This window comes from Myodes glareolus, chromosome 23 (assembly GCF_982192425.1).
Source record: "Myodes glareolus chromosome 23, mMyoGla1.1, whole genome shotgun sequence".
NCBI classification, from domain to species: Eukaryota; Metazoa; Chordata; class Mammalia; order Rodentia; family Cricetidae; genus Myodes; species Myodes glareolus.
In genome coordinates, this window is record NC_142048.1 from 10992923 (window position 1) to 11006203 (window position 13281).

The 13281-nt window shown below is 36.6% G+C and overlaps 1 protein-coding gene across 2 annotated transcripts in view; it reads left to right on the forward strand.

The window, feature by feature from the left end:
* Positions 1–13281, forward strand: part of Tll1 (tolloid like 1) — a 184123-nt gene that overhangs the window by 78960 nt on the left and 91882 nt on the right. For both annotated transcript variants that reach the window (XM_087900744.1, XM_087900745.1), the window contains exons 2-3: positions 8410–8520; positions 12029–12109. In XM_087900744.1, the coding sequence (XP_087756870.1) occupies positions 8410–8520; positions 12029–12109 (192 nt within the window). The remainder of the gene's footprint in view (positions 1–8409; positions 8521–12028; positions 12110–13281) is intronic.

The window sequence follows — 13281 nt, forward strand, 5'->3', positions numbered from 1 at the left end:
CAAAAAGTCTCAATATTTATTTTTACATTTGTTTGATCAAAGCAGTTTCAGACAGTGTCTTTTTTCTGTTTTGAGACAGAGCATTCCGAATGAATATTTGTGGTATGGGTGATATTTTAGAAATGTCCTGAGCATCCCCTTCCACAGGCTTTGTGGGTTATAAATGCAGATTGACAGGCGGTTTCAATGGATCTTTTGTTATGGGAAGAATTTTGTTTTCTGGATTAAAAAAGAAAGATGTTTATTTGAAAATGTAGCATTTGATCATATCCGTAATGTGAAATGACGCGGAAACAGACAACATGATTTGAGAAAGAAAGACAACTTTCTGCCCATGTTCTGCCTTTAGACTGAAGGAGCAATGCTAACTCACCTTGCTATTGATAATTGGCATGAAAAGTGACTTTAGAATCAAATATCTGGAGGATTAATCTTTCTTGGCAGTATAGCTTTTTCCATCCATCCATCCATCCATCCATCCATCCATCCATCCATCCATCCATCCATCCATCCATCCGTGTGTACAGATATACACATACATGCAAATACCCTTGTTTACCTTTCAGATACAATATCTTCTTTTATGTTGAAGTTATGTTAAATTTCCTGATGTAATAATTAGTTGAAGAGGACTATTTAACTAGAAAAAGAGGTTCATGTTGCACCAAGTGATTTCAAACATAAGAATGGCTAATTTTCATTTCTGGTAACTTAAGTGAGTCACGTGTTACCTGGAGATTTTTCCTGGCCTTAACTTAAGCATATTTCTGGGAATTGATACAAGATATTTTATTTGGTTTACTTATCAAGCAAAATTTTTAGATAATTATTTGGGACAAAGACTAGAGGATCAGGAGTTCAAGGTCATCCATGGATTAATGGGAGGTGAGACTGTCCTGACTTTAGAAGACGATGTCGCAAGCAAGCAGGAAAAAAAAGGAGTTAGTTATTTTTCCTATTGGGATTTTATATTACATTCCATGTATGCTGTTGGGGGAAAACTTGTTCTGGGCCTAGAAAATGCTTACAGGAAGTTGTTGTCATGTCTAAACTTGTCTCTGAAACACTTATTGGATCGTTTGCCACATCTTACTTTTCCTTGGCAGTTTGCAGGGTAGTTGCCTATCATGTGACAACAGTTGACTTAGGAAACTTTACTGTTGCCTTTGTTTGAGGAAATTTCCATTAGACTTTCGTTGTGAGTCGCATCAGTCTTGTCAGCCCTTCATATGATGTCGTCCTTCTTTCTTCCATCCAGTATCAATTACAGTTAGACATTTCACCAGAGCTGGAGAATGGGCAGTGAGCAAGCAGGTGCTCTTGGCTACCCTTGCACGCTGAGATCCCCAGCATCTCAAAGGACCAGCTTTTAGGACACTCACTCGTCTATTCCATGAGCCTGTAAGTGGGGTAGTTTGAAGAACAGGGACATAGAGTCCATAACTACATTTCATGATATATATTATACAAATCAAAAAGAAAGGCAAATGCCTTGAAATTATATTAAAAATATACTTCAATTATACACGTTATGTTGAAGAAATTTGAAATGTTTATTTTTGAAGGAACAGTTAAATAGCTAGTACTTTTTGTGTAAGATGTATTTGTCAAATATGTATCATCTCTAGGTCACTTTTTAAAATAAGTTCTATCCAATCTTTGTTATATTTCTATTTCCAGTTGTTTTAGGTGTGTTTGTATATATATATATTCTGTATATGTGATGTGAAAATGCTTGTGTGTATGTACATACATGTATAGGAATGGTTTGTGCATACGCATATGGGGAATGTGTTGCATATATTGCATTATGCAGATGTGTATGCGTGTTTGTGGGAGTGTGTGCTGGACAATTTTAGGTATTATCATTTGTCTTAGGGGTTCTATTGCTGTGAAGCGACACTATGACCATGGCAGTTCTTAGAAAGGAAAACATTTAACTGGGATGCTGACAATTCAGATGTTGCGTCTCTTATCATCATGGCAGGGCGCAGAGATGTGCAGGCTGACAGGGTGCTGGAGCTGAGAATTCTACATCTTGATCTGCAGGCAAAATGAAGAAAACAGACACTGGGAAGAGACCGAGCGTAGAAGACTTCAAAGTCTGCTCCCAGAGTGCCAAGTTTTCTCCAACAAGGCCATACGTACTCCAACAAGGCCACACCTCCTAATAGTTCTCCTCCCCATAAGGTTAGGAGGACAATTACATACAAACTACCACACAATTCTTAGGAGCTGTCTATCTTGTTTAATTGAGACAGGGTCTCTCTGGCCTGGCACATAGGAAGCAGGTCTAGGCTAACTTGATAGCTGTCACCCTTCCTGTCTCTTCCTGCGTCTGACTCTCCAGCACCGTCTTTACAAGTGTGTGCCACCATGCCTGGTGTTTGAATTTGCTGCCTGACTCGGACTTCTTTTCCTCGTGTCATTGCAGCAGGCTTTTTATGAACTGAAATATTTCTTCAGCTTCCAGTGTTCAGTTTTAATGTACTGGAAATCTCTATTTCCGCAGCAATAAGGACTCAGGGCTCTGTCATGGTTCAGCAGGTTGACTACAGATAAAGATAATGCATACACATTTATAAGGGCCAAAGAATTTGAAAGTATTATATTCACAGAATGATAAATGGTGACTGATGAGCTTGCTCAGCAGGGGTGGCGTGGGGGTGGGGCTTGCCGCCAGGACTGAGGTCTTGATCAGAATGCAGTGCAAGGAGAAAACCCAATTCTTCTTTTGTTTTTATTTTTAAAAGTTAATATTTTTTTTTTAGTTTCATGTAGTATGTTTCAGTCATATTCATCGCTCCCCCAGCTCCTTCCAGATCCACCGTCCCACTTCACTACCCATCTAACTTCATGTCTTCATTTACTCGTTTTTAACCCAATAAATCCGATTTGTGCTGGTATACTCTTGGATTTGTAGCCCTCCGCTGGACTACAGCCTTACAGAAAACTGTCCCCTCTCACTCTATAGCTATCAATTGTCGGAGGCTTTTTAGCTAGGGTGGGACTTGATCTTCAAAACCCAATTTTTGCCAGTGGTCCTCTGACTTCCACACATGCTCCATGGCGCATGCGTGCTCTTCCCGATACACATGATATATACATGGGAAAAGGATAAAGGTTTTGAAGATAAATATATTAAACCTGGTTTATATGTTATATAGTGCATGCAGAGACCAGTCTGCGGTGCTTTACCGCTAATAGGTACAGCTGGGTTCTTAGGTGGTAGCTAAAAATAAACATACTTTTACAAAAAAGGGGTAAAAGTGAGAAACAGGCACTTCCTGACGTGCTTAATATTTTTTAATCTAGACTGAGAAAACAGATAATTGAAAGTATCCTTACGGAGTACTGTTGATGGAAGCACCTGAAGCAGAACAGAGGGCGAGGTGACACCCGATTGGGACATTTGGGAAGACGGGCTTCCTGGGTGAGGGCTTTTCTCCATAAATAAGGCCCAACAGACTGCCATTGTCTACCACACTGTGTTCTCAAGTATCATAGCAACCAGACGTAAGGTATTATGGTGTTAGACTAATAATTACATTGGTTGTTCTAAGGGCATTTGGTGGAAGAGCATTGTTCTTCAGTGCATTGAAAGGCTTTGACCTTGGTGAGGTCACACATCTTTGCTATCTGTGTGATCTCTTTACCAATGTGCTTTGAACTTTCTTCCAGAACAGCATGCGGGTTCACTGTTTATAAGCCCATGCTATGATTTTTAAAGATATTAGGGACCACAGTCTCTAGTTGTCCTTAAAACTACCCACTGGGCCTACATCAGTACTAAAAGTTAAAGAAAATGACGTAGACAAAATATGCATTACTTCTTGTTTAATCATTTTAAGTATATTTATTTATTTATTCTCTGTTGCATTCCCTCTCTCAATTCTGTCTTTTTCTTTCTCTGTACGTCTCTGTGTGTGCGTGGTCTCTTTGTGTGTGAACTCCCCTGCCCCGTGTCTGTTTTTGTGTATGTGACTCTGTGTGTGTTCTCTTTTTGTGTGCGAATGATCACTCTCTCTGTTTGGAAATGCCCCCCGTTCCCGTGTATGTGCTTTTACACACGAGATTTCCAAAGCTTGCATGTAGAGGTCAGAGTTCAGTCTGAAGGAGTAGTTTGATTTTCTCCTCCCACCAAGTAAGCCCTGGGGATGAAACTCAGGGTATCAGGTCTGACGGCATGTACCTTTACAAACTATCTCAGTGATCTCCTATTTAATTATTTGTAATTAAACCTTTTGTTGTTAGGTCTATAATTGATGCGGTGTGTTAAGATCCTTTGCAGGGAGTGTGTGGAGCGTCGTGCTTTGGATTGTACAGTCTTACCATGCATTATTCTATGAAGTATACTTATTCAGTATGGCAAATCAGAATCACTACAACTGTCTTGGGCTCCTGCCACTTCCAATTTTGTAGGATATTGAAGACAAATGACCTTTAGGGGAAAAACAAAATCTGCGGTTTCATATGCAGTTTCAAAATTGCCCATTCAACATTTAGTTCTGGCCCACGAGTTAGCTCCAGTTCCCTTCTGGCCACAGGAATCCCAGCATAATTCCAGACAGATAGGAAATACTTTAATCCTAAACGAGCATTTATTTCATAGTGCCATTCCATAGACCAGCTTCCCATATTCCTTCCAGCTCTAATCTCATCAGTGCCTCATCGCCGCATTAAATAGGCCGAATTAATAATACTTGATACTTTTCTCCTTTATTTTTGACTTTTTAAAATCAAAACCACAAGACAAAAATAGAGAAAAAGAAGTGAAAAAAACTCCACTAAGTATCTAGACGCTCATGAATCTTTTGCGTACCAGACTTTCTCTTGGACTACCAACCAGCTCTCAAATCGTGACACGGAGATTTATTATTAATTATGAATGCTAGGCCTTGTTCTAGCTCTTATTTTTACCTGATTCTTTTTGTCTATGTTTTGCTTCTGGCTTTTTACCTGTTTTCCGTTCTGTATATCTTACTTTCACTACTCCTCCTATCTGACTGGTGGACACCTAGCTTCTGGCCCTAAGTGTATCCCTCTCTTTCTCCCTCAGTCTCTTCTTTTTTTCTCTCTGGAGCCTAGAATTCTCTTCCTACTTATTCTGTCTCTGCCTACCAGCCCTTCCCATCCCTTTACTGCCTAGCTCTCGAATGTTCAGCTTTTTATTAGACAAATCAGGTCCCTTAGGCAAGCAAGGTGAAATAATTGTAACATATTTTTATATAAACAAATGCAGCAGGAACAAATGTAACACACATTCCCATAGTTAAAGTAATATTCTGCAGCATAAAAAATATAGCATATTTTTACCTTGTTAAAATAATATTCCACAATGTCTTTGCCCCTATATAACACATCTATAGGAGATTGTAATGAAGAAGCTAAACACTCAGTCCAAGCCGTCATGCTCTAGCCTGATGGACCAAGACTTGCACAGAATATTTTGGCATACAAAAAATAACACTTATTTATATTTAATTCGAGATGCCACAAGAAAACCCAAAATGTGTGCCATATAGAGAAACTGGGCATTTTAAATATTGTAATGTGGTGTGTGTATGTGTGTATGTGTGTTGTTAACATGGATTTGAAGATGTATAGGGTCTAATATGCATTCTGAAAGCACATAAGTGAGTTGGCTTCATTGCTCGCTACTTCCAAGAAAATGCTTCGTCTTCTCCTGGACTAGTTTATGGAGCATTCAGAGCTGCCTGCCAAGCTTTATCTGAAGTTCTGAGTTAAAACAGAGGATGATAAATAAAATGGGTTTATGTTCTCCAGACCTGTTTTGTCTATAACTAAGTATCATCTGGTCCCATGCTTTCCTCTTTCTGTCTTTCTAGAAGTATTTTTTTGCTTCATTTACATGTTTTTTCCATGGATTGTTGACTGTGTTTGGTGTAACATGTGAAGACATTTGTGCCTACCTCAAGAAATGTCATACAAGAAAACAAAAACCCCAAACATGCTCAGACTTTAATTTACTGAACCTCTCTTTATTATGTAAAATGTAAAACCTACAAACAGATATTTCAGCTGTGCAATGCCTCAGACTTCTAGTCAGCCAGTCTGAAGGTTTATTCAAACAGAAATAAAACGTGAATAGCAGGATAGATGATCACGGTGATACCTATTCCTGGTAACTGGGAGTTTATTAAGTGTAGAAATCTGAGGTTCATCTCCAGACCCAGTGAATTCTGAAGTTTTTAAAAGCAGGTTCTCTGATTCTCATTCACAGTTAGAGTCTAGACATCTAGACTCTAGTTGTCTGTAGGACTGCAGCATTAAGGGAGAGATGGGCTGGCTTTGACTGCCTATGGTCACAGGTATTCCCTCAGTCATACACATAATGATAGTCTCTTAAAGAATAGTAAACTTGAATTTACAAGAAAGCCTTGAATGTGAATGTATTTTTAATGAAAACCAATGATTCTTTTATGATGATTGATAAAGTAATAAATGAAGGTAGATTGTCTCTTTTGGGGGATGAGTGTTTTAGAGATGTAGAGCCTTTGTGTTTCACGTAGCATATGTATGAGTGGAATTCAATTTTCAAGTCTGGGTTTAATTTTGGGCATGCTTTCAGTGTTGTAAACTGTTCCCTTTTTGAGTTTGTTTCTATGGTCATAAGTGACAGTAAGCCTCTCTCTATGTTGATTAGATTGCCATTCATCTGACAGAGCTCATCATAGGTGGCATGGAGGGGGAAGGCAGTTGAGAAGAGAGTTTGAAGTTAAAAAAGAATTTTCTATATTTGGAACTGAAACCCTACCTTGAGCTGAGTTCTGTTTTCTTTCTGTTTTTATCTGTACCAATCTGACTTTCTCACCTCTGAGTTTTATGTGAAGAACCCAAACTCACCGGTTAATTAAATAATTATATAATGTGCCTAGCCATTGATAAAAGCCACAAACAACTCATAACCTTTACAACTGGAGTTTAAATTGTTAAGTTCACTACCTTTTATTAACTAGCTCTTTATAGTGCTAAAATTCATAAAGATAAAGAATTATAGTACAGTAATAGACAAACATTTTAAAAGTATAGTTTTTAATCACATCACAAACCTTCATGTTTTGTCCTTTTTCATTTTACAGAAGAATATCTGAAGTTAATTTTATTTATTTATTTTATGTTTATGAGTGCTCTACCTGCATGCACAACCTATGCCCAAAGAGGGCATCAGATTCCACTATAGATGGCTGTGAGCCACCATGTGGTTGCTGGGAATTAGACTCAGGACCTCTGACACAACAGTCAGTGTTCTTAACCTCATGTCGCCTCTCTTGCTTGTGAAGTTAATTTTAAACAAAAAGAACATCTGTAAACCAGTATTAAAATAAACAGAGAGATAAAAGAAAAAATTAAGAATAATCTTGGAAATTCTTGGCATTTTTAATAGTTTACTGCCTCATGATAAATGCATTCACTCGGTTACAGACCCTGAAGTTAATGTGCTATGACGTTTTTAGCTACAAAGTAATCAAAGGCTTAGTTTTGATTTTAACAAAACATCTATTTCATTATTATGTTAATATTTATAATTTTAAAAGAAAAAAATTGCATTCTAGTCATAAATAAGACCCATTCTTTCACATGGTTTATAGATCTTTCCTTTTTTTTTTAAAGCAGCATAAAGCTTTGGGGAGGATCTGTTTATTCTGGGTTATGGAATTATTTTCGGTTCCTGAAGTGATAAACCATGGCTTTAATAAGTCATTAAACATGAATAGTATAAGATGAAGTTGTTGCCCAAACAAATATTGACTTAAAACTTTGTTTTTTAAATTGTGCACCCATTTCTAAATACCCAAAGCGGCTTGGTCTTTAAAGACATGTCTTAAAAACAACGGAGTGTGCTAAATGGTACAGCATGTCTAGTTTGGATTGAATCTCGCTGAACTGAGTAGTCTTCGTACATCATTTCCTTGTTCCTGCCCCCACTTGTTGGTGAAGACTCACATGGAGGCCCAGGTATTCACAGAAAATGCGAGATCCATATTAAAATTTCAACAATTTGAGGATTGGCTTATGGTACCAGCTTTCCCCTGTGGGTCATCTCACTCAGACAAATTTTGGTTTGTGTCAAAATGCCAACATTGGGGGCAGGGTGTATTTTAGTCTAATTTACTCAGGTAAGATTATCTTGAAAATGTGTTCTTTAAAAAAGTTCATTTTAAATTTTGTGCTTATGTCGGGAGGGCACATGAGTGCAGTGGCTGTCAGCTGGGGTCATAGGTGTTCCTGAGGCACCTGAGGAGACAAATGTAGGACCTCTGTGAGAGCCATGTGTGCTCTTAGCCTCTGAGCCAGTTCCCATAAGGTTCTATAGTTAACTTGCTATGCACTGATTTTACACTGACTTTTTTTTTTTTACATTTTAATCCCACTGTTTTGTTCTAGCTGTATTTTGGGGTGACATTGCCTTAGACGATGAAGAATTGAATATCTTTCAAATAGACAGGACAATTGACCTGACTCAGAGTCCTTTCGGAAAACTTGGACATAGCACAGGTATGGCCGACTATTTGAACACATTTACAACTGTTTGGTGGAAAATATGCTTGAAATTCTGTGAATATTCTTAAAAACTCACATCAAATTTGACTTTGTCCATTGAAATAAATATAATTTAAAGTTTAGGTTCTTATCATAGCTTTTATTTATAATTTATTTAAAAACCATTTTGTACTTATGCTCCATGGCTGTTTCTGCAACAATAACTTTGATGAAAACTCCTGGAGGTGATTCCAATTTTAGGTGTTTTGAATACATTTGAATTATGCCTTTATGAAAACCCAGAGGTTTGAAATAGTTTTTAAGGTTTAAATATTCTTTATAATTTCTTAGTACAATTTTTATTCTGTGTTCCATTTTAGAGGTTTCAAGACTAAAAGGATTAAGTTATTTTTTTAGTTATATCTGGTAAATGTTATTTATTTACTTATTTATCTGCTTATTTATTTTTGGGATAGAGTCTCATGCAGCTCAGACTAGCTTCAACCTTGCTATCAGTTCACGCTGGCCTTAAACATCTGATCTTCTTACCTTAACCTCCCAAGTGCTGTTATAATCATATGCTACCATACCAGACATTAAAACATTGATTTGGTGTATTCCTTTTATCTTCTTTAATTCCTCCCTTTTCTAATTTGACCTTTTCTTCCATGTTCCAGTGATTCTCAACCTATGAGTCATAACGTCTTTGGGAGTCAAATGACCCTTTTATAGGGGTTCCATATCAGATATCCTGCATATCAGATCTTTACGTTATGATTCATAAGAGTAACAAAATTACAGTTAGGAAGTGGCGATGAAAATAAGTTTTTGGTTGGGGGTCACAGCAAAAGGATGAATTGTATTAAAGGGTCACAGCATTAGGAAGGTTGAGAACCACTGTCTTATCCTACATAATATTAAGTATGTATAAAGTTCCTCTCTGTTATCCAGCAGATAAATTTGTCTTAGAGTTAAGACATTTTTTTACTGTGCATCAGCATTCCCTTGTCTAATTCATTTGATTTAGTAACCTTTTTGTTTCAGCAAATTCCCAGCCCATGGAAAGCTGTATGATAATACAGAGGCTGGCAATGGGATGGTCCTAAATGAAGATACTAGCAGTTGGTTCTGTGCATGCAGACAGCAGACATGCATATGCACACGTGTGAACACATTCTGAAATTAATTACAGAAAATATGTAGAAAATGCAACGACACATTTCCTTATTATACATTTTAGCAAGCAGTTTCTACAATGAGGGTGTGGACTTCTCCAGTTAAAATACCATTATCACAACTAAAAAAAAAAAAAATCTTTGCATGAGAACTACAAACGGTAAAAACAAAGGGATTCACTAAAAAACAATATGCTTCGGCCTATGTTGTGTATAGTGACAATCTTTCCTGACATCTGGACCACTGTATATACTTTTGCAAATATAAATATTGATAACATATGTTTAATATAGATGAATACATATGCTAGGATATATTGCAAACTATCTGTGATTGGCATGTGTCCATTCTCTGGGCTGTGAATTCCAAACACTGAAAAAGTAAAGGCCACAGGGTTTGCTCTGTGAACTTAGGTTTTCAAGCCAGCAAGTTCTTTAATCTCATACACACACACACACACACGCAAAGGCACAGGTCCCCTCACGGGTTCACTCCCACTTAGCCATATTTGGCCCTCATTCCAAGCCCTCTCTGCTAGACTCATCGTGGGATTTGTCCGGCACCTCCCTCCCCACTATCCTTTTCTACCTATATTTTATTGTGGTAGTTGATTCTGAATAACAAAAAACTGACACTACTTGGCCAAACCCTGTGTTTGTTAAACTGGGTTTTGAGTTTCTATTAAAGTGATCCTTTGATATAAGTGCCATATAGGTCATTTCTTAGGCTTCACTTCCCACACGCTTTGGAAACCATTGCTTTTCTGTGATTAAAACCTTAAGACTATCATTTAATGCTGATAATTCATTTAAATGTAGGCTCATATAGAATAGTTGGAGGAAAAATAATATCTCTTTAAATATATAGTGTAGAACACAATATAGTTTTGAAAATATAAATGATGTAAATCCACGCTGGCAAGCACACAGATCAGAAAGCTCAGTTGGAACTTGTTCTCTAAAAGCGAATTTCAAATAATTTAAATGTCCTGCATTTTATGATTTTACTCAATTTTTCCTTTCCTGGGAATTTGTTTAAATAGAGCTCTTATTTTTCTCTTCTTCTAATTTAAAAACATATGAGTTATGTTTACAAATAAATAAACACTTGATTTTTATATTTCCATTGTGTTCAAGAATAAGTGACAAAAAACTACCACTTTTAAAGTTTCGTAGGCTACCAGTGTCAAACTTTATTTCATTTATTCTAAATGTCATTCGAAATTGCTAAAATATTCTTACAAACACAATCACCTTTTATAGGTTCAGAATATCATCTTTCAATTCTATGATTCCCATCCATAGAGCTATCTTGATAGTAGCCAAGACATTCCTTATTTTTTCCTAAGGAGTTCTATAAAGATCTAGTTACATGCATTTTGGTTCCATTTAATCTAACTGAAGTTTCCATATAGTGGTCATTTAAAACATGTAGAGCCCATACTTTAAAAGGATTCTAAGTAGCTTCTTAGGAATGAGTACATTTGAGTGTGACCTCATCTTTCAGAAATGTCTGGTGGAAAAATTTCAAACATTTTTCTCAAGATGCACAGAAAAAAATGTGACCATGTAATGCAAATAATTAAACAAACTACTAGTCTGTGCTTCCACTGCTTGCCTTATAAGGACATTTGGCTTCTCCTTTAGGAAGTTAGATATCCTTAATCTTCTCCTCTTTTCCTCATTATCTTCTGAAAGATCCTTTGAGGGCATTTCATTATTATTTTTAAAATCTTGCAAATCTCATAATGTAATGTAACAGATTTTGTGGTTGAACATCCACTAGGGTACTTACCTTGTGACTTTTTCCTGATTATATAAATTAGGGAGAATTACTTTCAAGATGTAGCTGAATGTACTGTAGTATTTGACCTGATATTTCAAAGTTTAGGAACAAAACTTGCCATGCGAGGTTGCTCTTCTAGTGTTTTGATTTTCACATCCTGGCAAGACATTTGAACAGACTCAGTTTACACAGGGGAAATAGCTGGGAAGCAATCCATAGGGCTTTGTGACTTCCTGACATTCTGCATAGCATAGCTATGTGGCAACAGGTGGTGTCAAGGTCACAGAGAAGAAAAATGTTTCAGATTATCAATAGATAACTCAATTGTCATGATGCCCAAATAAAGGCATTTTGGGTGCTTGCTGAGTTTCTCCCACCTCCTTATTTTTAGCTACTAATGTGTTCCTGTAGAAACTTTAATCTCTACAGAAATGCATGAATAGTAATTTCTAACACATTAATTTCATATAAAAACACAACCGAATAGAAACCAGCAGTATTACCATTGTTTATTTGCAAGGACTGACAGTAATAGACTTCAAATTTTTCTTTTATTCTTCAGGTGGATTTGGAGACCATGGCATACCAAAGAAACGAGGGGCTCTCTATCAGCTTATAGACAGGATAAGAAGACTTGGCTCCGGTATATCAATGTTTAAAGCTGCAGATTCTTTACTTGATGTGCAGTAAAAATGGTACCCATAGAAATTCAGTTTATTAAGATCAGTGTGCCACTATTCTGTCATGGAGGTAAAGGACATACTGAGAGAGAGAGACTGTCTAATTTGTGTTTTGTTATTTGATGCATCATGTCCAGTTTGTAGAGCTTAAGTTGAGGAAAACGGAAATATTCTTTTGTCTCAACTTAAGCTTTCCTGGTACAAGATTATTTAAGTATTAAATGTATGTTTTTGTTCCCAGTTTACTAAGTTCTGTTCCAAAATATTTTATTGGCCATGGAACTGTCTTAATTTTATCAGACGATAAAGAAATCATAGCAATATTTATTTCTAAATGAAAGTCATTTTTCTTAACTTGACAAAGGAATATTTCAATTAAGAAAAGTGGTGAACCAGGCAAGATGGTTCTTGTCTGTAATTCATACCACTTTGAAGGCTGGGTAAGGAATATTGCCTCAAAACAAACAAACAAACAAAAATACACACACAAATAAGGCCTTAAAGAAAAACAAACCACAATCAAGCAAAAAGTAAAATAAGAGCACTGGATGCTTATGCAGAGGACCTCAGTTCAATTCCCAGCATCAGTTTTGCAGCTCACAACTGTAACTCCAGTCCCAGGGTCCCTGATAACCTCTTTTGTCCTCTGCAAGTGTCAGGCAGAAATTTAGTGCACAGACATAAATGCAGGCAAAGCACCTATGTTCGTGAAAATAAATAATAAATTTAAAACAATGACTAAAACTCCAATAAAACATAATAATAATATATTTATATATGTATGTATTCATTTCATAAAAACTTTATTCTGGTTTCGTAATAAGTTCATATCTATAATATTGAATTTACTACCATTCATAGATTCTGAAACTTTTTGGTAAGTCCATTATTTGGGTTTAATGTCCTAATACTCCTTCAGTTGATAGGATCAATGATCAATGAGCTCACTTTCCAGAAGTGATCTTCCTAAGCAAAGACAATATGTTTGATCAAGGACATTGAAGAGAGAGAGATTCAAACTCAAGACTTTGTCATGGGTTCTATATTCAGTGGTTGTCACCATAGTGAATTTAGTAAGGGGCATCTCAGTAACGCTGATAGATGAATGAAAAGAATAGTCATGAAAAAAAAGAAT